Source organism: Temnothorax americanus, unplaced genomic scaffold (genome assembly GCF_048541705.1).
Source record: "Temnothorax americanus isolate GAGA-0224 unplaced genomic scaffold, ASM4854170v1 Scaffold17, whole genome shotgun sequence".
NCBI classification, from domain to species: Eukaryota; Metazoa; Arthropoda; class Insecta; order Hymenoptera; family Formicidae; genus Temnothorax; species Temnothorax americanus.
Window position 1 is genome coordinate 2,290,001 of NW_027509307.1, and position 27,754 is coordinate 2,317,754.

At 39.6% G+C, this 27,754-nt stretch overlaps 2 protein-coding genes across 3 annotated transcripts in view; both read left to right on the forward strand.

The window, feature by feature from the left end:
• Positions 1-21,622, forward strand: part of LOC143895871 (uncharacterized) — a 28,290-nt gene extending 6,668 nt beyond the window's left edge. Inside the window, exons 1-4 of one of the 2 annotated variants that reach the window (XM_077403300.1) lie at positions 474-1,176; positions 16,758-17,041; positions 18,109-18,375; positions 18,664-21,622. In XM_077403300.1, the coding sequence (XP_077259426.1) occupies positions 1,122-1,176; positions 16,758-17,041; positions 18,109-18,375; positions 18,664-19,080 (1,023 nt within the window). In that variant the 5' untranslated portion in view covers positions 474-1,121 and the 3' untranslated portion in view covers positions 19,081-21,622. Of the gene's footprint in view, positions 1-473; positions 1,177-16,757; positions 17,042-18,108; positions 18,376-18,663 lie in introns of those variants that run through there. The other variant, XM_077403301.1, reaches the window with a different exon arrangement.
• Positions 21,623-23,508: 1,886 nt separating this feature from the next.
• LOC143895836 (uncharacterized) lies at positions 23,509-26,778 on the forward strand. The gene is made up of 2 exons (XM_077403213.1): positions 23,509-24,184; positions 25,785-26,778. The coding sequence occupies exons 1-2, from the start codon at positions 23,846-23,848 to the stop codon at positions 26,106-26,108; spliced, it is 663 nt and encodes a 220-aa protein (XP_077259339.1). The 5' UTR covers positions 23,509-23,845; the 3' UTR covers positions 26,109-26,778.
• The last annotated feature ends 976 nt before the right edge of the window (positions 26,779-27,754 follow it).

Sequence of the window (27,754 nt, forward strand, 5' to 3'; positions counted from 1 at the left end):
TATCTTTTATCTACATGACTAATTGTGACCAATATATTCTACTGAAAAACCCCAGCAATTATTCTTTCCTCGTTCTATTCTCCATGCCTATTATTATAAGATAAATTCCTTGAATGTGCAACCACACTCGATTATCATACAGGTTGTATTAATCGCGCGCGTCGCTATCTATCGCAAATACTGATTATATTTTTGTTCGGATCCGCAAAGCGGCCAGCGCGTTTAACGACATTTCGTTCGATTAATGAAATCGACATCGCCCGGGGGTCCAACGTACAGTCCGCCGTACGTCTCCCCACGCGGAGATCGCGCAGCGAGGGTGGCGTGCGCGCAGGTGGGAGGACAGGGAGGACGTACTGGCAGGCTGAGGATTACGGTGGGGCTACGGAAGGGGGCTGGAGGAAGCAGGAGGAATGGAGGTGGGACCGAGTGCCCGGTGAGTGAGCGAGAGTGCGAGAGCGAGAGGACGGAGGTGAATAGTGAGTCCGTGGGCTCGAGTGAGTAACTGGGAGTTGCAACTGGGGGACCCACTCAGTCACCACGAGATCGGCAAGCCGAATGGTCAACCGCGCCGGTGGTTCTTCTGAAAAGTCTGCAACGAATTGAAGGGGGCTCCGACGAAAGGGCTCCAGATCAAGCGCAGATTAGACCCTCGAATGTCAACGGGCGCGATCGTCCACAGATACGTCGACTCGATCGCGGCGCAGGTGGACGAGCAGTCGCGTCGCGTCCATATCTCGACGGGGAACAAACTGACCGATTGTCAAAATTATCTCGCGGGAACCCCGACGATGTGGAGAGTTCTGGTGCGCTGTTATGTCACTTTGACGTCCACCTGACGCACAGTAACGATACCAGTGTAGAATACGTCCCGCGGTCTGTGGGGCCCCCGGCATCACGGTTTCGGTATCTCGGGGATTACAATATATCCTCGCGTGACAGTTCGCCCCGGTGACGGGACGCAACGGTGAACGATAACGGACGACGACGCCGTTTCTTTTTTCTTTCCTCGGAGCGACCAGTCGATTCGCGGAAAGATCGCGAGTGCGCAAGTGGATGCGAGCGGAAACTGTCATCCGGAGCAGCCGAGGACTCTCCTGGACGAGGAGGACGAGGAAGAGATGATCTTCGTGCTGCTGGTGGCCGGAGCGTTCGCCCTCGCCACACTAAGGCGGTGTGTGTACATTGCTGAATTCTATTCACTTTCTCTAATGTGTATTTGTATACATGTATATATATATATATATATATATGTATGTATGTATGTATGTATGTATATGTATATCCCGCTTTCGCACCGAGTCATCTCGCGGAGACGAGGTATTCAGTACGCAAACATTTGTTGCAACAGAAGAAAACGACTCGCGGATATTACACCACGTTTGGCGTGCATCGCTCCACTCGCGGTTTCCCGGCATACATATATTATAACGTTACTTCGCTCCTGGCATTGACGTCTCCGCGGGATCCCATTGCGCTTACCGGAGGATAAGAGTCGCGGTGCATTTCTGTCACGGCTAGTTCGCGGAACTTAATGAAAGAAAACGGTCGTTCGCGTCCGTCTGATCGACGACAAGTTTTACTGAAAGATGTATATAATGATGCAATGACACGTGAAGAATTCGCGCAGCGTTTAAGGTACCGTTTCTGTACACGCTGTTCTTTGTCGTTGTCATCGATTGCGCTCAACGGGTCTTGCCCGGGAGACGAACGATTAGAAAAGAAAAAGATAATTGGATCGCGTTTCACAGCAAACGGATAAAACAGTTTAGCATAAGGGCGTGCCGGTAATTTACGATATTAGTGTATGTTTATTTGAATTTATGACATTTATATAGGTTCTTATTTACTTCGTGTTTGCACGCTTGCCTATTATATCTCTAAATAGGTATGTCTTCGCGGTTTTTGTTAAAGAATTGCTTCTTTGCTCAACATGCTTTTTTGCTCTATTCAAACAGGATCATTTCTGTCGCAGAACATCCCGTAAAAAAATTAGAAAAAGAACACAAGGCCGACTTCTTGCATCGTAATCACACTTAAACGATAATCGTTAATTACATACTACGTTCGAGTATTTTATTAACATATAAAGTATAATTTCAAGTATTATAATCACGATAAGCATAATCTTGCTTAGAAACAAGACTGTTTAAGTAGCAAGTTAAATTTCATTCACATTTAAAAGATATATATCTATAATCTACTGCGAGCTTGTGTCTCAATTATAATTTCAAATTAGAATCAATTTCATTAATCTATTAAACTTCTTATCAATTTCAAATTGAAATTTATGCCATTCTAATATTTTTTCACGATATTAAATAGTGTAACATATTAATACTAAAAAATGAATTAAAAAATTAATTTTGATATTTAATATTATCTAATATGTATTATATATAATACGTCTTATCTATATGTTATATTATATAATTACATATACAGCAATGCTAAATTTTGCATTAATTACTTGTAACAATATGGATAAATTTATTAAACTTTAAACCAGCTCTGTCTTGCGATAATAACGCATACGTTTTATAATTAATAGAAAAATAAATTTTCCACAATTTTTTGTTAAGTGACTTTGTTTTGTAATGTCGATGTTTTCGATTCTACGCGCGCTTAAAAAAATTCATGTTTAGCTAATTAATGACTAAGCGGTAAACTGAATCAATGCCTGAGATTAGGTTGCTGATGTGTTTATTTGGCTTCGGTCTCGGAGAATTAAAGTAGATATCAATAGCTTCATTCACCTATTAATTCTCTATCGTTAATACGACCTTTATCATTAGTGCTTCATGCCTTTACAAATTAATATCCCTTGATTTGTTTAATTGATTAATTGTGTTATTAAATAAATTTTTATAAGTGTAAAAATAATGCGATATTTTACATATAATACATTTTTCTATACAAAAAGAGAGAGTATATTGTTAATTTAGAACATGGCAAATCACAATTGTTAATGATATAAATTTATGCAAAAACAAAATATTTAACAAATGTATATAATAAATTTACTATTTATCTTGGCATATATATACATATATTAGCTGACAAAATCTATTTAGATCTTATGTCATTCTTATTTCGTCTATTACGTATTTTCAATCTTATCTTGGCACGCATGATATTAACCGCAATGATTAATTTATTCAGCAACATCTATTTATTTCTGTTCATTTTCTACGAATTAAAATTCTTTTAACCGCGATAACTGTTGTTCCGCGTCACTGCTACTTTCAAACTTGTCTTACTCATTGCTGCTTATTTAATCCATCACGCTTACCTATACATTTTCAAATCGTTATAAATTACTGTTTAAATTAATTCGTAATTAATTGTCTACAAATAATTAATTGTTTTTTAATAATAAGTAAATAAAGTTAAAAGTAGAATTTTTTGAACTCATTGTGTCCATCAAACAGTGGGTACAAAATAAAACATGAACACTTTCTTTCTATATCCTAAGTAAATTAAAATCTATTTAAATATTGTAAGAAAATAATTGCAGTAGGGATTAGGAGGCATTGATCTGAACCGTAAATAACAGAACAAATCCGCGACGCTGTATCCTTACACGATAAAACTTTTTCCTCAAAGAGTGATTCTCTAACTTTGGGATGACAAATTTGAATTCGTCACCGAGCCGCCTGTTCTCTCCACCTCCACGTTTTCCACCTCTCTGTGGAAGGTACGGCCGCCGATAGAGGCGCGCGTCGTGTTGATACGGGACACACACGGACTGTTTGCTCGGGTACCATCGCGGACCCTTTTTTTCATGTAGGCCCCGACGCAAGTCACAACACTAGTAAAGTTACAAAAGCCGAAGGCAAACAGATCCGGGGACGGGCTTTAACCGGTTTATTAAACACTCGTGTGCTCCGGAGGTGGTCCCCATCGTTGCTGAAAGTGGCGACGACGCGGTCAGCGGATGAGGACGACGGCGACGTCGATGTCGCCTGGCCATCTTCTAGAGCTCAGGCGTGTATCGCGTCGTGCGTTTTTGCTCCGGTATACCTTGCCACCTTGCCACCTTGCCAAGAGGTCCAGGAGAGGAGTTCACTACTCTTGCGCGTATACGCAAGACGAAAGCGATCTCTCCTGGAGGTGGAAAAGGACGGACGGGAAGGAGGAGTTAAACAACACTCAGGCAAACCTTCTTTTCTTTTGTCAAGTCGAGCCGAGCCGCGGAGAAGCGACTTTAGATTCTAACAACCGCGTAATTTCCATTTTGGTCCGCTCATAGTCATTATGAGGTATTAATTACGCCAACGGCACACCTTTTCTCTCGTTATTTCAATCGCTAATAACTTAAAACTTAATCGTTGATGTAGTTTTCGATTGTCATTGAAACAATTGCCATTTATCAGAAATTTCAACACGGTAACGTTGATCGTCAAATCTTAAAATATATAACAAAATATCTTTTGCGGCACCCTATACAGCACAAAGTTCTGACGAGATGCATCGTGGAATTTTTGTACGTCCCTTAGTGTCACCGAGTGACTTACGTCCTACGACAGAAATAAAAGAAAAGTAAGGGCCCAAGAGCGACTTGGACGCGTCCTGGGTTGTGGTTTTGGGTTCAGCAGGGTTCACTGGACATATTATGAGACAGACGAGCACTCCAGCGTGAAATGAAAATATTATGCCAACGCTCAGACTGCCGTACCACGCATGACATATCGAAGAATTACTATATGCATATAAAAGTCGAAGATTCATATTTCGTAACGGAATAATTTCTGCTGCCGCGGATCGGTTTTTATGAAAAGATTACACTGACTTCCAGTTAATCAACGTCCGCTATTAAGATTCGATCTAAGATAAAGATCAGACAATAGAGTAATATTTCTCCCTATAACATTAGATGCTGACCTAATGCTATGATTTATCATCTTTCTTTGTTTCCCATTACGATTAAGTGGGAGGCTGATCATGTCGACTACAATTTTTCAAGTTCTCATCAACTAGAAGAATTAAATTATATATTTAAAAAATAGCTGAATTGTTGTTCAGTATATGTTCTTTCTAATTCTAAATTTCGATATTCGGTTTTTTAAACTAAGTAAAACTATAATTGATAATAACGTGATACAGTTTCTCCGAATATTAACCGCAATATCTTCGTCATCACTTTAAATCCTCACGTGTAAGCAATATTCTTCCTCATTAATACATTTTTAATTAAAATAATATCATGTTTTGACGCAACTTTCTTACATCTTCATACATAAACATATTTAATACTTCTCTTTTACAACACTACCTGATGGGTACTAACCAGGTTGCATTTATTTATGACGAGATATCAATACGTGTACATCGGCGATGAAGCATCGAGCGATCTGAGCATGCCCCGATGCTTCGGGGCAACTTTTTTGTGTAATTTGTTAATCATGCTTACAACCGACGTAGTAACGCGAACGTGCGTCGGCAAGGAGGCAGAGAGAAAAAGGAAACCGGAGAGAGAGATAGTTTGCGAGTAAATCCAAGCACGAGATATAAATTCAGTTTTATACATTCGCGTATACTTTTCAGACGGGTTCTCTTGTCCGACTACTGGATACCGGCCTACCGACGATCCGATATCGCTCCCAGATTCCGGTACGGTATGCGATTTATGTGAAATCGCAGTTCTGGAACAAGGGCGACTTCGTGACATTTCATGATTTACCGATTCGATAAAGTCAATCGCGTGCGGAAGTTTTACAAATATCGCGGTAACACTTTCGCGCGGTGGTTGCTTGCGCCAATTTATGTAACGCTGCGGAAAGCAAGAAGCGCTTTTTTTTCGAGAAAAAAACTCATACCTGTATGTTTTACGTGATAAAAAAGGAAAATTAACCAGCGATTATAATGTTATTCGAACAGGAAAATAATATATAATAATGCCAGTTATATCGATAAATAATGCACACATTAACCGTAGTTTTAAGTTTTAACACAACGACAGGCGTGAGGTAGGGATACCACGCGCCAACATTACATATAGTACAACTACTTATGCGCAAGAAATAAATGCATAATACGTGTCTCGTCGAATCATCTCTATTATCTAATGTAATAATTACATGCGCGTCTTGCAAAATATTTTCCTGCTTTTTTTTGCAAATTAATACAATATTGAGTACAACGTTTCATTAGTGTTCTTATCTTCAATTAACAGAAAAAGGATAATAATTACGATCGTAAAAACAATTATGCAACTATTGTCGGCGGCAGATTTCAGAATTAGCACGATTGCTGTCAAGGTATGAAATAAAACTCTTCGTTTGTTCAGCGTCGCAATTTGCTTCGATGCACTCAAAAAAAATCGTGAGTAAATTTACCATATACAACCGTAAGAAATTCCCGTCAATTAATTCACTTGCGAAGAAGATAATGTCTTCTATATTGTAATTTAGAATTACTCATGGTTTTGTTATCCGTAACGAGTCGCTAATTACTCGGATTTACGAGCGCGTTAAGTATCGGCAACTCTTCTATACCGTATTTAAGGCGCGTCGGTGGATCGTTCTCAATGCTTTCTCAAGGTGACTCTTCCGACTCTCCGATATATCCCGCGGCATTTTCTTACCATCTTTTTACGTTCCATTTTACCGACATCTTTAAAGGATTACATTAAAGATCGGTCTGTGTGCTTGATTGCCCCGCGTTTGATAACCCGATCGAGGATTTTAATTTTAACGATATTATTTCCCTGATATTACAGTAAATCATATACGGTACACTAACTGATTGCTTAATAACCAGCTTGAAACTGATTGGTACCGAATAACGAATTCTACTATCCCAAATTGGACCAGAAATTGTTCGAACCCGGACTCCGTCCATTCTCCGCGTTTGATCAGCTCTCAATTATTACCATTAACGGACTGTTACGTCGGTCACATTTTCACCCAGACCTAAAAGTTCACAATGCGGGTGGTATGTTGTACAGAAGTGAGGCAATGTTTAAATTACACGCTGCATAGTGAACCGAGCTTTACGAGAGGCCCCGCCACGAACTCTTCCGTTCCACCACCTACGATAGCAATTACAGAGCCCGGAGCGAGCCGCCGGCACACACCACAATAATGTGTTCACTTCCGCAACCAAGCACGACACGTGGAAATTATAACGCGTATCTCTTATTCCATGAGACGAAACAATCGTCGTTGGAGGAAGACTTTAATGCGTCGACCGCTTCACAAGTAGAGTTCTAAGTGGGAGTTCGCACATATTTTGCCGCGCTGTTGCGCATCGGACGCCTGACTACGCTTTGTTCTATTATTACTGCGCGTATTTTAATCCAGGAATTTATTATTTCAACGTGGACGATGGTGTTAGAAAAGAGTGAAGCTAATTAAAAATACGAAAGTCGTTAGGTATCGGTTTTCCAACAAGTCTAGCCAATTACGAAACACGCGCACTAAGCAATGGCTGCTCGACGACGGAGCCGAAGATAAGTCTCTACATCTACAATCTCCTACCACCTGACGCCATCCATCGTGCGGTTGATTGCTATTCTCTTGAAACCGCGTGCGCAATGAGCGATGCGTTCATTCATGCCGATATGCAGGCCCGAGCTCCGTGGTGTCGGGCGGGTTGAATGTGCTCGGTATTATACATGTGTGTTACACGACGATCGATCCGTCGAGATGATGCTGGCAGAAACACGCACCGTGTTCTCGTTGAAGAATACCAGGTGTGAGTTCGCCGATGCCACACAATCTGCGACTGACCTGTTTATTATTCCAAGCGAAGGTGGCGGATACTTAATGTTCTCGCGTCATGATACCTAAAGCGCGATTGTGGGTGGAAGGTGAAGAAGGCACGCGATGAAATGCGACAAAGGACCGATTCAGTATTGTGTATACAGGCTGGGGCTGAAGCTCCATGTCCATGCCTTATGTAGCGACCAATACTTTCTTTGATCCCGATTCGGAGTCGACTTTCGTTTCGAGAAAAGTTGATCGTCAAGTTGATGTCATCTTCTTCCGTAATATGCACAAACAAAAATCGTACGGTTTTAAATGATGTCTCCGACGAAATAGTCAAATTTTTTATGACATCCAGGATCCAGGATCAACAGTTGTGACCTTCGCCAAATCGATGCAAATCGATTAATCCAATACTCGATTACACACTTGGTTCCTTTTTTTTATAGTTTGTCTCGACCATTTGTCAGATCGAGAACGAACTGGTTGTGCTAGCGCGCTCGCATGTTTGGACTATACTAAACCTATCAACGCAACAAGTTTCGTAACTAACGGCATTGCCGCGTCGTTAAAAAGGAACAATACGAATAGCCCGCAAGGCGTAGGTAGCAGTCGTCTGCGAAAGCGGCCCGGCAAAAAAATTCATTTCGCGGACGCTTCGTAAAATCGGTTACGTATCGAAGTATTCCTTCGCGCGACATCGTGGGTGGAGCGGGGCCGGGTTTGTGCCTGACCACCGACAACTTTGATTCACTGCGATTGTTGAGGGCCGGTTCAATGATCGGCGCGACACACCAACGATCGCGCGACCCGCGACCACCGTCGCTCAGTCTATAACGACACACGCACGCAAACACATGTATTATATACGCGCATGTCGCGATCCACTAGTCGGCCGAACGAGTCACGTTTACACACGGAGCACCACGTGCTCGCGGCTCATTCGATCGTGCCCCCGGTTATAATATGTTGCGACTCCGACGCCGATCGATCGAAGCGATGGATTTTTCTACTCCTCGCGTAGATACACGAGGAATTTTCATCAGATTCAAAAGCTAAAGGGTTAATCTCTCACCGCTGGGCATCCAATATGTACCGAGCGTGCCCTACGCAATGGTTCTATTCTTATTTGATCGCAGAAATTGAAGCTGATATAATTTAGTTGAATTTAATTACAAGGTAACTTCGGTATTTATACGCCGCGCGGAGTTTTACGCCGCAGATGTCAGAAAAAAATAGAAGGAATGAAGGTACTTGCTCGCAATTATTCTGTTATGTGCCTTTATGCCATATTATTATTGTGTTGTAATTCAGTTCTTTACTGTTAATATTAACAAAACACTGTCGTGAGTACTGAGTAAATAGTACTCGATAAATTAAGTTTCCCTTAGCTGCGGCGTATATACAGGAGTTACCCTATCGATTAAAATCACGCTAAACCAAGTTCTACGCGTTTATCGATATTAAGAAAAACGCAGCAATTGACATAAATCATCAAATGTAAATACATGTGACCAATATTTTTATAAAAAATAATGGAATTATTATGAATATATATATTTATAACTGAATACTGTAGTCGATATCTTCTAGCGTGAGTTAGACTCGTGACTTTGGAGCGCAATTATTATTGTAGATTAAATCAGTCACAACTGACGGTCGAAGTTTAACATGATGATAACAAAACAGTATCAACAAATATTCTCGAGCAATTTTCAATGTATCCTCTGTTTTTACCAGCACAATACGTTAATGTTCTTCGCGTGAAACTTTTACTGGACTTATTGCATATCGTTCCCGGAAAAGTGGATGTCAATGACCAAAGTGGTACATATAAGACCATATGATGCGCGGTACGTAAATCGTGGTATACCGGGACGTGAAGATTTTTCTTGTCAATCTTAAAACGGACGTTTGGTCACCTGGGCGATGACAGAATCTACCGTCTTTACGATGCAGGGTCGAGGCCGTTATCGGGTCGGCGTGTCTCACTATGCAAGAAAATCGTAAAGGACTCAAAGGGTCGACGGGGGCGTGGTACACGTACCTAGTTCCATCTGAAGACCCCGCTGACGTCTCTGTATATTCACGGTGCGCGAGATCGTCGTAAAGAGCCTCTATAGGCCGCGGCGTGAGAGTTCGATTTTATGTTCGTCCCAGTCAGAGACCGCCCGCCGTTAGTCACACGATGGTCTCTGCTTTCTTTAACACGACGCTGTGTACGCGCGTTTTTATAGTCCCGCGTACGACAATCTCGTTTCGCGGCGAAACATTGTCATCTTGTTCTTGTATTCGCGTGTACTTGCCGTTATCGAAGTCATCATTCTCGCGGATCTCAAAGTCGACGGTATACAAATGCGGGAGAGAAAACGAAAATCTTCAGCCCGCGCTCTTATTCCTGTCTCTCGTAAAAGGCACATCGCGAATCGACTGGCGAATTATCCTCGGCTGCGACGAGACCGAATAATCAGTTTCTTACTTGTTCGTGTGCACCGTTGTTATGGATCTAATGACTAAGCAGAAATTTCAAAATTTTGCTAAATTACTTCCTTCTATACTGTTATATTATTTAAGAAGATGCGTAAATCGCAATGCGGAATTCATTGACATAATAGAAAAAGTGATAAACAAAATATAAAAAGTAGTGCTAATATAAATTGCAATTTAAATTTTTCTGCACGTTTTTAATTTTTTTTTAGAAAACGTCGCACTTGTATATTATTCCGACTGACAGAAACATGCAATAAATAATGACTTCTATTTCATAAAAGCAAGGAAAGTTGCAGCAGAGGAATATGTTATTATTTTTTAGACAATATTTAACATCAAAACTTTTTTCTCGTATAATAGTAAATTATAATTATTGGCTACAATTATCTACGAAATTTCGGAACAAATTAAAGAGGTTTTAATTGAAAATAAAATATAAAGCATGTTATAAAACGGATTAATTTCTAAAGTAGATGGATATGGATCACTTAATTTTGCTTAATTAAATTTTAATCTTTAAAAATGTTAGCTTTTTCAAATTTTATATGTTAAAATTATGCTAATTAACATTCATTGAAAGGTTTATTTAAGTTAAAATTACGATACTATCTTATACGGGATGCCCCGTAGATTTCGGGGCGTCCCGTATAAGATAATATCGAATCATTGTAAGATCGTTATAATTATCTCCTTCTCGAACGTGCGCGTCAGTGCTCAGGAATAACAACGTAATTACTTATAACGTTTTCTTCCGCGAGATCCTCCTACTGTCTCGGTTATCGAGCTTTCTCTCATACATCTACGCATGCTTTATAAACTGTTATTAAGTCTGGATCAAGATGATTTATCTCCGGATATAAACGCATATCGATCTGGTCAAACATCATCGCAAATGTGATAAGATAATTAACACACATACACAACCGACTAAGCTTTTGTCTTAACAAGTATCATATTATTCTGATACAATTAATTACATGATATAATATCAAAAAAGATTGAATAAAAAACAATTTGCAAAAAAATACCCAAAATTATTATTTTCTTAAAGCATTGTGCATTAATTAATATCAAACATTATTATTGTTGTCAGATATTTTCTTGAAATTATTATAGTTTATCGGAAGAGATATTCATGGAATGAAACAAGGCGTCAAGATATAAAATATTTTTCTGATAATTCTTGAAATGGATATCTCTTGCAACAAACTAACGCGCAAAAAGAAATTATTTAATGGCAGATATTCTCTGTTCTCTGAACGCGACAAAAAAACGAGTGACTTACGTAATCTTCGCCATCGGTTGAAGGAAAGAAAGAAGAAAGAGAAAAAAAGAGAGAGGCAGGGAGCAAGGGAAAGAGAAACGAAGACACCGGTCGCGTTGCGCTACCAAGCGATACTACAGCGATTAACGTGTGTATATATATAATATATATATATTATATATACACAATCGGCCTCCATCGGGCGCTTTCTTACGCACGTGTGCACACGCGTATGCGGCCTATCGCCGGCCGAAGAATCGAGATAACGTAATCGACGATGACATTGAATGCCGTAGTAACTGACCGCGTGCATTCCTGCGCGCTGCGTTCCCCCTCCGTCTTCTTTCCCGTGTCGCGGTGGCAGAACGTCATTTCAGATCGATTCTTGCACCGATGCCAACGGTAGGTTGTCACCTCTGGATATAAACGACGGGTGACGTCAGTATGACATCAGTGATCCATATCGTCGTAACACCGTAAGGCGCCTCGCTTGCGTATTACAGACACTTTACGACGCGTCAGCGTATAGACACCTTTGATAATTCGATGCGTCGGCGACGTGGCAGGTAGACTAAAGAGGAGACGCCGGGCGGGGGGAGGGAAGAAAGGAGGACGGGGCTAGATGCCGAGGAAGAAAACAAAAGGAGCACGCGAAGGCGGAATTGGCGAGAGAAGGTAAAGGATGGATGTTAACGCGCAACTCTGGCAACTTAAAACCCTTCAGCGGTATTTTATAGGTGGGGTCGCCCTCTCCGACGAGGAGACTATATCCAACGCGCCTAGTAGTCCGACCAGACAAAATGCAAATCTGCGCGCGCCCCGCTAATCTGTCTGGTGCATCCGTGAGGTCGGGACCGCATTGGCGGAGACTGCGGGACCGTGAGCACGAACGCGCGGGTTAGCCTCGAGTTTTCCCGCGTACCTCGTAAATCAAAGTCGTCCGCGAAGTCCGGGACTGCGGCCGGCTGCAGGAAGGAAGTCGGGGTCTTGTGTCTTGTGCGTCTGGCGGGCGATCGTCGAACTGACGCACCCTGCCTGATTCATATTCAGCGAAAGCTGAATATGCGGGAAGCTGCGGCGACCGCACACGGTCGGGGACTCGGCAGAAAAACCGGTCTAAGTGGAGATTAAAGGTTGAGATAACGCGCCAATGTGTCACAAGTGATCTAATCATTCATTTAAGTTTTAGTACTCGTTAATAATTGCAAACGAGAACGATATAAACGCGGCAATCTCGATGCTAATTACGTTTGTGTGTTCATATAATGACGTTTACATATCATTTAGATATCATGATTGGCTTTTACCGGCCATAATTGGCTGTTTGTGTCGATGCGTTAACTCAATTACAATATCGTCTCGGTACTTGGATCTCGGTACTCGGTCCCTATTTCCCCTCGACTTTTTTAATCACCGCTCGATTCGAGAACTCGAGCGAGAAGGAAACCCGACGCCTCTGCAGATTGCTCCCGACGATCCCTTATGCGCGTACCGTATCAAATGTTGCGAGCTACGCATAATCTATCTTTTCTATGGTGTTCACCGTGCGTTCACCCGTCGTGCGATACTCTCTCGCTGTAGGTGCCGATTAGAGTAGCGTTTCCTCGGGATATAAACATGACTTACGCGTACGTGATTGTTAGCGCGTACATATACGTACGTATGCTACTCAAGGAGGTGTAGAAAGAGACGCGACTACGCGTCCCACATACCTCTATGAATGACGTTGCAATAATGAAAGGCGCGCATTTTTTCACAATAAATCGTATCTGAGTTGCAGTCGCGTGTCACTTTGCGCACGGTACGGCACCTCTGGACATCTAAGATGTGTCATTATATCGACTAACAATTGCTTACAGAATAAGTTTTTGTTATTTACATATAAATTTTCTACGTAATTTATAAATGGAAATTATACAGACAATATTAACGTAAAGCGTGTAGCTTCGGGCACTTTCATATGATATTTACTTTACTGTTTCGCAATCGATAAGAATTACCTTGTTGACTAGGGCTGCGTTCGGGGAGCGCGCTATTAGCGCTATTTTCTTATTCTATCCTTGTTCTACACTTGATGAGCGATAAAGATAGAATGATGCAGTAGCGCTATTAATATAGCGCGGTCCCCGAACGCACCCTAGTACTACCTTCAGAGACACTCTTCACTTCGGTCTCTTCATAAAATAATACACCTCTCTATAGCGTACATGCAACGACACGCGAATCGCGATCTTCTATTATCTACCCTTTTCTCGCTACGTACTTACTTATCTCCATGCGTGCGTGCACTTTTGAACGCACGTCGGGCGCTCTCGCTCTCCGATACGAGATCCGCGAAGCGAGCCCGCGAATGGGCTCGTATCGGGCACCTCGCTCCCACACTCGCCCGCACGGCGATGATATTGCGCTCTTTCTCCCCGGTACCACTTGCGTCTCTCTTTCCGCCCGTGCGGTATGCTCCTTCGCCTCAGCACTCTCGCTCTTTTTCCCCTCTTTCCGTCTTTCACTCGTCGGTCCAAAGAGGCGAAGGTGGAGGCTAATCACCACGCAATCACCGCTCCCGGTGCGGCCGGGACTCCGACCCGTTCCCAGAAAGCAGCAACCGCCTTTTGCCGCCCTGGGGCATTCACCACCGCGGTACCGGTGCTGCAAAACCAACAATCTTCGTCCTGTGCCGCGGAAAAAAGAGCACTGCCCTTCCCCGCGCCCCGTTTCCCCGCCCCCTTTTCACCAAATCACCGGAGGGCCGACCGATCGTCCGACTACTGGCATCCGGGGAATCCATCGCGAGAATAGCCGCGATTCCACCTTGGCAGTGCCTATCGAGAGACGAGGAAGGCATGCATTAAACCCGCGGAGGCAACTACCGCGTCGACACGACACTGCCCGGAATGCGTATATGATCGAAAAGAAGTATATTTTGGGATAATTCCCCCGTATGAATGATGAACGTTTCGTTCTGAAATGCGTTTTGAATCGACATTATCGCGTGTAATGAGAGTGCACCGTAAGGATGAAATGAGGCACCTGCTCGAATAATTGCACGTGGCGAAACCCTATAGGAATAACGTGGTTATTGCGTGCGTTTTAGTAACCCATAGGTGGTAGGCCGCGATTACAGGGATATTATGCCACGAAAAAATACGGTGTACTCTCAATAGAGCTTTATTTCATTTTTTTTTTTACGTATTAATCAATTATAATCTGTTATTGATTTTTTGTGCTGAGAGCTTATTAAAGTTTTTCAAGACAGTTGCTTCATAATCTATAAAACGAAAAATGTGTCAGATACCTAAAAGAGAGATTCATATAAACGCGTAAAAATTGTTAAATCATATTTTACTTTTATAATTACCTATTTCGTATCAATTTTCCAGCACGTGTTTATTCCGTCAACGTATTGCGCTACAGTAAAATTAAATCGTAGCCTGTCAAAAACGAGCAACTTCGCGTAAAGATACTTTGTCGCTGTCCACCCTTAAATACGAGATAATACACGCAGGAAATTGGTAATAACTGGTAGGTAAGGACGTAAATTGATATAGTTGGGGGCGATGGTCGTTAGAGTGTATATAATATTGGGTGCACCTTTACCGTACACCCACGCGTCGTGCATAGTCGATGGTACAGGATGCCTGAAAGTGCTGACTTGGGGCAACTCCAGGAGAAGAAGGAGGAGGCGTGAGTTTACGATAAGATACACACAGCCACGCAACTGGCTTCCTCCGGTGTTTCGCGCTAACGGGCTAATCGATTTGGGACTTATTGCTACGTCGGCGTCGCCCGCAGATTCGTTAGATATCGCCTCGCGTACAGAAATTACGATAACCGAGTCCTTGAATTTACGTACTCTCATTTTCGTTAATACTGTAAGATATTTGCAATAAAGTGAATTAATACTTTGTGTCGAGAAGAAGTGTTGAGATACTTATTAATCAAATCTAGTGCAAATCTGATCTCTTATCCTTGCCATCTTGTTGTATTTGAATGACAGAAAACGTTAAAAAATCACCAAACTGTGTGACATCTCAAGCTATCATTAAATCGGATATTAATGCTGAGGGCACGCGTAGTAACACGCGGGATCACGTAGCGCGTGTGCGCTTTCGCCGCGCGATGACTGTGCCACGCACGTAAGTCCACGCGTGACCGACGTGCGAATTGTACGAACTATCGTATCGAATTGCCATTACGGCTCGCACCTGAGAGCGCCTGCACCGTCGCTTCGAATGAATTTACACGTGGTTTTCTGTACGGCACGCACGAACTATCAACGCGCGTTAATTGCCCACATAGTGGTCCATGAAGTCTTTGTCGGTCTTTACGGGCACTACCAGTACATTCATGCTAGACTTCACGGGCGCTGAATGGTATTGATCAACAATTGATTCGATACGATGTGCTTGCTACGTGATGCTAAGTATTATGTGATACCGACGCCATTCAAATCTTAACAGTATACGTAGGAGGCTAAAATTCTGTATTCGTTCTCTTGAGTTGGTAATTAAAATTAATTAAAAATTAATTTTTTTTCTATTTTTTACTTTCAATAGATTTTTATCTTGAAATTTATAACAAATTTATTATTAATACATTTATTTACTCGCTACCCAACGTAGCAAATCACGTGCGGAAAAAAATTGGAAAAGTCTGTCCCCGAATAAGTTTTGCAGAGTGGAATCACAAGGAAAGTCGTAAGCTATGACATTTAATTGTGCAATAAATCTTGATTCTTCGATTTGCAACCCATTTCCTACTGCGGGGGCGACGATTGGTCGCTGTTAAATTGGTGCGTAGGTGCAATGGAGGTACCTACGTATCCGTGTAGGTACGCCAAGTGTGAAAGTCGGAAGGACTTCATCTCTCCCTTTCCCTTTTGTCACTCTTACGGGCAAAATAGCGCGCAATCTTTCTCTAGTCGTTAACTTTATCGACTCTAACTGCAGATAATCCATAATCGATTCAATTTGACAAATATAAATTTGATCTTAAATATATATATATATATATATATATATATATATATATATTTTTTATACTTGTTGCAACTACTTCGCAAATATCTGCTAACATCATATCTATAAAATCAACAATAAAAAATCCAATTTTATGAATGCCATCTTCTGAAAATTGAACGTCTTTACGTTTATGCTAAAAGCAATGCAATGCTATGCAATATTTTTGCAAAAACTAATTGGAAAACGCAAAATAGTTGCACAAGCTTAATTTTCATTCCATTACGCTTAAGTGCCTTCCAATATGTTTCTGACGACAGTTTCTATTTTCGATTACAGACTCAGTGGCACAAACGATTACTCTTACGAGTTTTGCCTTCTTCCTGACCTCGTGGCTGAACTCGGCGTCGGGAACGTCCGCAAACGACCTGCAATTTGTGCCAAACGCCAGTGACATAGAACCCTGGTTTCAACACCCTTGCGGCACCCGGCTGGCGGCCTCGCGAAAGATGCATAATTCCAGTGACTCGACCAACATCATGAAGAGGGTGCGAACGCAATTGCGAGTCGCGCAAAATCACTTCAACAAGACTTTCAAGGACGTGCGCATAGTTTACTCGAAGGTGAGAGACGAGAGCGCTCCACTCGCGCGCGACCGCGATTCCATAATTAATTGCAGCGCGGCGGCGGCGGCGGCGGCGGCGGCGGCGGCGGCGGCGGCGGCGGCGGCGGCGGCGGCGGCGGCGGCGGCGGCGGCGGCGGCGGCGGCGTGCGGCGCGCGGCGTCGGGGTAAAACCGCGTGGGCAGTGCTCGCTCGAGGGGGACTCGCACGTGCGCGCGATGCAACGCATCGCGCTAGTGCACAGTCCTATTTTCCGCCGGTAATTTGCATTGGTTACGATGTGCCACGCACATCCAGCATAATTACTTTTTCTCGAGTCCCGCGGCGCGTTCTAGACATCTCACCGATTTGATGACAAATCACTTCCGTCGCGTTGCGGAACGAGAACACGTTGCTTGCTCGATACAAAAAAAAAATATCGTTATCGCAAAATGTTATTAAACGTTGTCCTCACGAGACCAAGATAAGCGAATGCATTTACATAAGACGCTTTACTTGTTTATAACGCCATTGTAACGAGATGATAAATGTTATTGTTTGGTCTACTAGAGAGCCTGAGATCGAGTTTATCCCGCACGGATCGCAATGGCTTAGATAGAGCGATATATTTTGTTTATCGACCTTTATCACTTTGAAGCTTACTCTGGACACGCATGGCCGCATTCCGAGACAGATTTGTGATACTATGTGATACTGTACTGCGCTTAGTACTCAACTGATATAAACAGACAAGATTGCTTATGCTCGCAAATGTGTGTGTAACGTCAGATAATTCATTAAATAATTCATAAATGTACGGTCATTTGTAATTTACGTCTGGATTTATGCAGCATAACGGTATTAGTATAGTTAAGTGAGATTTGCGTAGCCATAAATTTTATATTCAATGATACGCATAACCAAGTACTAATAGATTGTATGCGTGTGACCCAATCTCACAATCAGATAGTCAATAAAATATAATTCTATGTAGGCTCTCAAACAAATGTGAAAAAATTTAATTACATAAAAATATATAATTGTATAACGGTTCGAAAAATTAAATACTGTTTTATCTTTTTGCTATAGGTGTACAGAGTGTTGCTGAAGGAGCAGTATAAGATGAATTGGTTGCCAAAAAGCCAGCTCGAGTGGTACCATAGGGAACTTTGGTGCTTGGAAAAGGGGAAGAAAGCCGAGCGTGCCCTTCCACGCCTATATGACGCGCTACAAAGGTTCTCGATTACGTTCCATTATCTTAGAGAATTTCATCTCGACTCTAATATCGATGTCACTCGCGGCATTATTAAGAGGCGGACTAGGATCATCGACAAAGCGCACAACCAAGTTCTCAGGGTAAGCTGGTGCATTGCTCACTTCTAACAAGATCTGTGTCAATATAGATATAAATTGAAAATTGCATTTATATCACATTAGAATTGCTCGTAAATCAAATTAATCGTTCAACAAATGCGAGATACAAAACTGTGAATACTTTATTACTTCGACTCGCGATCTTGAGTCGAGTTGCCGTAAAACTTAATTGCCGTGTACAGCAATAAGTTTTACTTACGGTAATATCAATCTTTTGCAAGTGAAAGTGCAAACGTGTAAAAGTAACACTTCTCGTTTGTGTGATTGCAGTTGCTGTGCGAGGTCGAAGCTGCTATGATAAATCTGGCGTTAAGAACTTCAACTCTGAACGATGCGTTCATGATAACGGATAATGTGCACTGGGCCAAAGAGGGCGATCTAACATTAATGTTGATTCAGGATTGGGGCGTATTAAAGCTCTATCATACTTTTCTGAAAGATTGGATAAAGGTTTTCCGTAACGCCACCACTGACAACACTTGCGACCGTAACATAAAGCCTTTGGCTTTTACGCCGAATATGCCTAAAAAATGGTTTAACGGAAAAGGCATAAAAATGCCGAAGATGAGAAAACATAAACCGACGAGGAAGCCCGGTCGAAATAATTCCTTGCGTCAAAACCTACGAAAGGGATCTCAAAGGAACAGACTGATGAAGAAGCAAAAAGGACCTACGTTACGAACATAAATTATGTGTCGAACCTGAAGAAGCTAGCGCTTAGTATCGACGAGATCTGCTGATAATTTAAAGACACCGCTCTATACAGCGTCGAATCGTATACTATCTCATACTAACATAACTTTTGTATTTATTCCATTATCGCAATCATGTTCATTCGCATAGTTTTACTCGTTTTTCGCAGATTTGCCAATAGAATCGTACTATTGTCCTAAGATTATGATATCTCGACAGCCGTGATGAAAATTATTTAATAATTTTCCAACAGCTTTTTGGCTCAATAATATTGCGGATTGTGGTAATAGAAGTATTTTATCAACAACATGCGGCTGCGCATACTAGAGACCAGTATTAAAAGATCTACTTCAGAACAGTATTATATCTAATAACATACATAAAATATACCGAGTATAGCCCATAATGTTGATAATAATGTTTCGAAGTACACACACATGGCGCATTCGAATCGATTAGAGTCGTGAAATATCGATCCAATAGATTATAATCGTCGTTAAAGTATACTTTTACACATAATCTCATTATATATGTGTAAAAGGAATGTAAAATGCCCGTTTTCATTCTCAGGCACTCAACAATCTGAGAACAACGAAAAAACAATATGTTATGAAAATAAGCAAAGAGAACGAGAAAGAAATACATCAGAGAAAATAAATTCGCAGATGTACTTTGCACGTCTGAAATTGGCCGTCTTGCGCCAATTATATTTATATCGATATGCCAACATAGATTACGCTCATGATCTGCAAGGCGGCTTGTTACATGGTCACGGATTTGAGTTCATTCGGTTAAATCGACGGACTCTGCGATACGCGCAGGTGTCGATAATTCGTGGAAAGATCGATGACGAGTTTTAGGCGGCTCGTGAAACTTATTTATTCTAGCTTTAAGGATGGCGAGAGAACTTAATGTTGTTTAGCTGTGATATCCCGAGCGTATGCGGACGTACAGAGTTCCTACGTTTATATATAAACGCATATGCACATACACATACACTTACATAGATAGGTATCGTGCGTTGACGCGTACCATACGTAGACGTAGATGATTCTCTCCTCCTTTCCGGTGTGTCCTACCGAAGAATCTCGCCTTGTCGTGGGAACACATGACAATTTTACCTTTATAGTTAGTCCGTCGCAATAATTGCGTTTTAAGCGCGTAGACGACGCCAGAAGCGTTTTTAGCGAAGATGAGGTCCGAGGATTTTCACGGTTTCTTCCGTTTCGCGTTCGACCAGATTTGTATGCAAGTGCGCTAATCGATAATAAAGGATCATTACAAATTTTAATGAAATTCGAGCAAATCTTGATTTTATACGCGTGCCAGCATATAACGCGTAACGCGTCCTTTTTGTGCTAGATTAAAATGTATTTAAATCGTGTAGATCCGATATATTTTACACTGAAGCAGTACTTAAGTATGTTCATAGCTTAGCGTTACGCATATTTTTGTACTATGTATGCACATGATGATGCGATACAAATTATTCGTAGACGCGCACTTAAATTTAAGGCTATTATGCATTTTATACAATAGAATATTTATTCGGACGTATATGCATAGCGTTCTGCTCTATTTATTATATCACGTTACCATTGCATATACTATTTATTGTCATGTCTTTACTTATATGTGATCATCTCGAATAAATTCAATGTTTTGTATCGAACTGAAGTTTGGATGACAGAGATACCTTTATAATCCACGTAATAATTTAATTTCAACAATATTGTAAATCGTTCGTTTTACATAAACATTCGACCGGAAGTATCAGGAGTACATGAAGGATCTTCATTCTGTATAACACTCGATCATTATCCGTAATGTATATATAGCGCGGAAATAATGTAGATAAGAATGTGCTATTTAAAATCAAATAAACATGACTCATTGCCGTAATATTTTAAGCGATTGATTAGATAAGCAGTTAAATAATGCATAGCGACATTAATTTTTTGTAACTGCCATTACGTATTTATGTATATGCTATAAATATTGCTGCATCGCAACGCTGTTTTGTTGTTGCTTTCGCACAGTGACATAATTTCCTTATTTATAACATTTATTTAATGGTATATTTAGCCGTATTTTATTTTAAAAACAGCAAAAGCGTAATTTTAATGATAATATCACTATTAAATTTTTTACTTATTTAACAGCTATTTACGTAAGAGCAATTTTTTTTACTGAAAATTTTAAAATCGTATTTTATTTTTATATGTCTTTGATTTATAAATTTAAAATTATTCTGTACTTAATTTACTATACTTTTTTATAAGTAAAGTTATTAGGCCAACATCATAGTGCAGTTTCATTATCAACAGGATTTTCCAGACGCATCAAATGTTGTAATAGGAGTACACGTAGAGTGGATAGGTTGTAATTGCTCTTCACTGCACTTTGCGTTTATGAAGGATAAATCTATTTGTTGTAATTTAACTGTTCGGCGCTATTGCATTAATAAATTGTTCGTTATGTAAAAAGCTAAAGTACCTGTCTGTTCAATTCAATCTATTTGTCTGTAAATAAATACGCAAGCAATTAATTTAAATGTTTTATTTATAATTATAGCATAATTATAAACATAATTTTAAATAATATTCAGTCGTTTACTAATATTTATGTATCGTGTTTTCATTAAGAACAATAACGCTTATTACTGTCTTATACTTATCACCAGATATCGGATTTTTTATATGCGGAATGTTGGAAAAGAGCAATTATAATAACCAAAAATTTAGTTTATTTATAATATCCAACATATTTTTTTATATTACGATATATATTACAGTATAAATATGTTAAATTTTATAAAGAATCTAAAAGTTATTAATTGCTGTTTTCCAACACTCTGCATATAAAGAATACGATATCTACTTATTGCTCTTTTCATCGATCATGCAAGCAATATTATAGTTTCACATACATTACAATATAAATGCTATAATCACACAATATTTTATTAAAACGTTAAATTAATTGAATTAATCATCCTAATTGAATTAATCATCCATTCATTCAATCGTATTAAAATTATTCCAACAAACTTTGGTGGAATCTGGCCAATGCGAATGATGCGCTTCCTGCGTTTGAATCGGGCCGCTGTTTGTTTTCCTATGTTCATGATATATGCCGCGAAATAACACGTCTCGACGCGTCGCAACTTAATCGGGCGTGAGAAGATCTCTAATCTTAGTTCGGTGAATTCATGAAGGACCTAATTATAGTATCGCCTTTTATGGCATATTCCCTAACGATACAACGAACGTGTACGTACGCATCGACGTACGTTCGTTACGTCTACTTCATTCAGAAGTTTTTGTCACCATCTTCTTTTCCGTATTTCGACGGGAAAGAATTGACCTCCTGACGTCAAAATTCCTTATGGATCACCAGATCGATCGAAATTAGATATCGTTTGCACGTGCACGGCACAAGTGCATAGAAATTATTTCATTTTTTTAATACAGTTAAAAAAATACAGAATAATTTATAAAAGTAAAATTGTTTAATTCATTTTTTTTATACGTTTAATATATGTTGTACGAAAAGTTTACATATAAACGATTATCGAATAGAAAAAGTGCATATATATAATTGTGAATAAATTTTCTATTATATTTAAATATTTATAAAAAAATTACTTATTATCGTATGCATTGAATTTTTCAAAATCACATATTGTATCTCAAAATAGCAGATGCAATTGGCGCTGAATAAAGTCGGTGCCTCTTGTTATAAATATTTTTCAACCTCATTCTTTTCGATTCCAAGTATAGCTGCACGAATCTTTTGAACAATAATCATTAGGCTTGTTACAAATAAATATAACTGTTTTAAGTATAACGAAATGTCGATCGCGGATCTCTAATGATTCGTTTGACAACGTGGCTTTCCCATTTGATTCATAATGCAAACACAACGGTGTTTGCGTCTGAATAGTGCACGCGGGGCATCCGAGAGATTTCTGACGGAATTGCGCGTATACTTTCGAGGCACATGCGGACGTCGTGACGACAAGTACCGTTCGTATTTCGAGGAAAATCGGAACATCTATATGTATATGTGGGCGATATCCGCGAAATATATAGCCAATAGGAATTATTTGCTAAGTGAACACGTCACTTAAATAAATTTGGATAGTTACACGACAAGAAGTCTATAAAGAACATAAATTCATTAATATGTATACGTTTATATAATAACGAACTATTTAAAAACGCAATATATGAGCTATGATTATAACTTACTCTAATTATATCAAAATAAATATATAAAAAAAACCTAGAAAGTTGATTTTGTTATTAATTAAAAGAAGTTAAAAGAACGCTATATGACCGATCATTACAATGTCAAAAGGCTCAAGTCATATCAGTGATATATCAGTGCACAGTGATATGATCTGAAAATGCTTGAAGAAAATATATCTTCGCTTCAATAAAAGAGGCTTCGCCGGGGAAATCTACGCCGGGGTTCCACCGACGATGCAATAAAAACCCGTGGACAAAAACTTCGCTGCAACCCCACCGTTTCCGCACAAGACGTCGAACATGCCTGCGTACGTGCAATTGTTTACACAATCCCATATATAAGGAGGAAGAACGCGAGTTTGACAATCTCAGTTCACGATCTCACGTCGATCGAGAATATCGTTCAGTGCCTTATCGCTATCATTTTTCCTACAAGCCCGATTAGACGAGATCGTAACTGAATTGCGAAGAGTAACCGTTAAAAATTTGCAACAATAAATTCAAACATGTTCCTCGAGAGGGTTTGCCTGATCTCAACTATCTTCGCCGTTACTTTTGGGGCTCCGAGGATATCCGGGTCGATACCAACCTGGCATCTACCATGTGGAGAACTCAATTATCAAACTGTCCCTTTGAAGAACCTCGAGAATGAGATGAAGTCCAGTCTGGAGAATCTCAAACTGCAACATCAGCTGACCATGAATGACTACTTGAATCGAGATTACGAATACCTGTACGAGAGAGTTAGGATTGGCGTCGACGACCATCAGTACATACCTAACTGGGTACCTGGCAAGAAGGATGTGAATCTTGTAAGAAAACTGGCCGACGCTAATACTCCAATGGTGAGTACAGACACTCAATTAACATTGTTGCTCGCTTATATCCTACACTTATTTCGAGCCGCGACTTAAGTTTGCCGTTATTATGTATTTCAAACGGTTTATCCAGCCATCAAGAACTCTTAACATAAATACGTGACACCAATTGTGCTACCAATTGGCCATTATTTCGCCAGTAAAGAGATATTGCAAACGTAGAAATATCTTTGAAAATTACTGTAAAGCTGAACTCTTCTAAATTAGAAACCTTATTCCTAGTCGAGATTGTTCTCTCTTTCTTTCTTAGATTCTATGTGATATTACATTAATACTTTTCATTGCAACATTGTTAGCGACATTAGTTTCTTCGGCTATTCTCCATCACCATCACTTTAATTGCAACGTTATGCCTCGAGCTGTTAGCTTCTTTTCGATCGTTAATATTCATCGTTCGTAACTGTCGTTACCGTATAGCAGAAATGAAAGAGCAATTCGTGCAAGAATACTACCGCGTGCAGAGAGGAGACGGATAACAAGTATGCGGAAAAGAGAGAACAGCGTTGCAGACTACCGTCGCATTTTCAGCGGCCGGCCGGCTGGCCGGCTGACCGCCCGGTTGCAATTGATTAACGCAACGTTAAATAACAAATTTTAATGAGACGGTAATTATTATAAAGTAGCAGGCGAACAGGAGCGAGCGCGGTCTTTCATGCAGTGCGCGCGCAACGCGACCGTACGTGCGTGCACTCATGTTCGCCGGGTCGCGCGGCTGCGTAATCGCGCTCGTCTGCCTCCTCGATGCGAGCACGCTGATAACGCAAGGCTGATATCGCGACCCGCGGTACTCCCCGGATGCCGGCATTCGGGCACGCAGCCCCCTTCCCTCTCTCTGCCACGCCCCGATCGCCGGGACTGCAGCAACATTGATCCTCAACGTTGCACCTTGTTGGGGTTTTAATTGCACGTTCTCGGAAGGTGGGACTTCACGGGGAGTTTTGTCTTAAGCATTTCGCGGCAATTAAGTTGCAATCGCTGATAACGCGAACGAAAAATGGGTTTTGTCGATCATAAAATTGTTCTACGATTAATTTGACTCGCAATATATGTGTCATCTACGTATTCTAAATAGCGTGTTCTAAATCTTTTCGCACCAGATAAAATAATTTTACAATTATGCTGAACATCTGCTCCAATAAATTTTTTTTACTGCATAAACCATTAAATTGTATGATGGAAAAATAAGTTAAATTTTTATATTTGTGCTCAGAAGAATATCGGTAAATTTACATATTCAATTAACTCTATATGACTTTCGTCAGATTTCTTATTTCAATTCTTTAAACAGCACTAAAAGTACTATTACACGAAACGTTCATAAATATTTATGTGAATGTGATAGAATAATTTCTAACGGTGCAATATTTACAATCGACATTAACAGTTTCGTCGACTACGTAAGGAAGTGATGCTATTTGTAATCGCTTCTTTTACGTCAAAGTTTATTAATATCTTGAAGAGCATCAAATGAATATTAAACAGCGAGCTTAAGTGAGCGGTTTCCGCGACATTTAAATATTTAAATATTAAAACAAAGTAATAATTTTGTAATAACTGTTTCTTGCAGATTGTTAACCACTACCCGAAAATGCACATGGATCTCCAGAAATTCGCCGTGGCATTCGAAGAACTGATCGAGGACGAGCCTAATTCTCAAATTCGACAAGCTCTTAAGGCGACTCAATCGTACTTAACAATGATGTTGTGTGAGGTCGAGAGCAACATTAACTCTTTGCCCTCCATACGACTCCCGACACGCGTGGAACGTAGCATCATGAGCCATACCGAGCGAAACCCCGTCGATGAGACGCGGAGGCTCATCAGGGACTGGGGCGTAGTTCTTAAATACCGAGACTACCTGCATGCTTGGAGGCATGTATTCAACTATTAGAGATAAGAAAAATAAGTATTTGACTGTCGTAATCAGTAGGTCATCGATCATTCTCATCAGAAGATGACACAAGAAGGTGCATCAGATTATCGGGAAGCATATGCCACCGATGTAAACTGATTTAACACCTGCCACGACTTTAACCATAAAATCGCGTCACTATCTGCATAACGGCGCAGTAAACGTTGAAGTTATTGACAATAATCGTTGGTCATGTAGCGATTATTGCGAAATTTGCGGAAACTACGAAATTCGCCTTATAATCCGTGAAAATTTCTCAAAATTATTTATTAAATTAATTATTTATTATCGCGGCTCACGATTGAATATGTAGCATATAGTATTTATTCTTACATGTAAATTAATTTATTTGGTATATTAATTATTTATTTATTTGGATCGATAGTACCTTCATTAATTGTACCTTTCTGACAACCAGAGGTATTCTGTAACCGATATCGATTTCTAAGATTCTCGGTTGCATTTTGTGATAATCAGTCACAATGATAATCGTGTTTGTTGTATCTTTGTGACAAGTGATCACTCATAGATTATTTATGAAAGACATTATTTGTATAGAAGAGATGATTTTTATTTTGCGCAGTATTATATATTTATAACTCAAGCAAGATGTAATATATATATTTATACATGTTTTCGTATTCTTAGTAACTTATTAATAAATTTTATATAATATAAAATCTCGCAATAAAAATAATAATTTATTAAATATATTTGTATCTACTTTTTCATTATCCGATACCTATCTGATCCCTATGAATCTTATGTTACATTGATTGAAGAAAACCATGGTAGATGTCTCTAGGTAAAATTTATACTGCAATTATCTTTTAAAAAAATATTGCATTTTATAAATTTTATATGAATATTGAAAATGTTTTGAGAGATGGTATATTATAATATAATATATCATCTGCAGAAATTAAAATTTATTCATATTTTCATAAAGCCAACTTTATCGCATGGTAATCACTTTTGGACTTTGTAAAGCAGCGCCACGATATGTTGAAGAAGTTTAATTCCTTCAAAAATACATATTTTTATCAAATATAATTTTTAATTCCCGAAATTATATTAAGAACTATTAGTTTGCAATAACAATTTACGTAGTTTAAGAAATTTATTATATGCCAACTCTCTCTTTTCTTTTAGAAAATATCACAAAATTAAAATAAAAAACAGCAAGTGTTGGATTATTGAGTCACAGGTAAAATATATTCACTCAATAGACAATACAATCCCGTGATAGATGTATTCATACACATACACTCAAAAAATATTTAAATAATTATAATATAATATGTAAAATGTAAAATTTATATTAAATAATATATTGAAACATCTCCAAAAATATTCATGCTTTAAATTTCATTTATTAAATTTCATATTGTTTTTACAAATAAATATAATATTAATTTACAATATTAAATTTAGAATAAACTATTTGGTATATTTAATTTAGAGAGTATAATGTCTATTTTTGATATCTTTTAAAAATTATTACAAAATAAAAAAATAGCAAGTTTAAAATCCATGAACACACGACAATATCAACGGTTGATATCTGATTGCCAGTTGAGAGTAAATTATCGATAGAGTAAGTAATGCATCAGATGAATTGATAA

Coding starts and splice junctions, on each gene's coding strand:
- LOC143895836 (XM_077403213.1), top strand. CDS start 23,846: ATGTTCCTCGAGAGGGTTTGCCTGATCTCAACTATCTTCGCCGTTACT. Junction 24,185..25,784: donor CCGACGCTAATACTCCAATG/GTGAGTACAGAC, acceptor TGTTTCTTGCAG/ATTGTTAACCACTACCCGAA.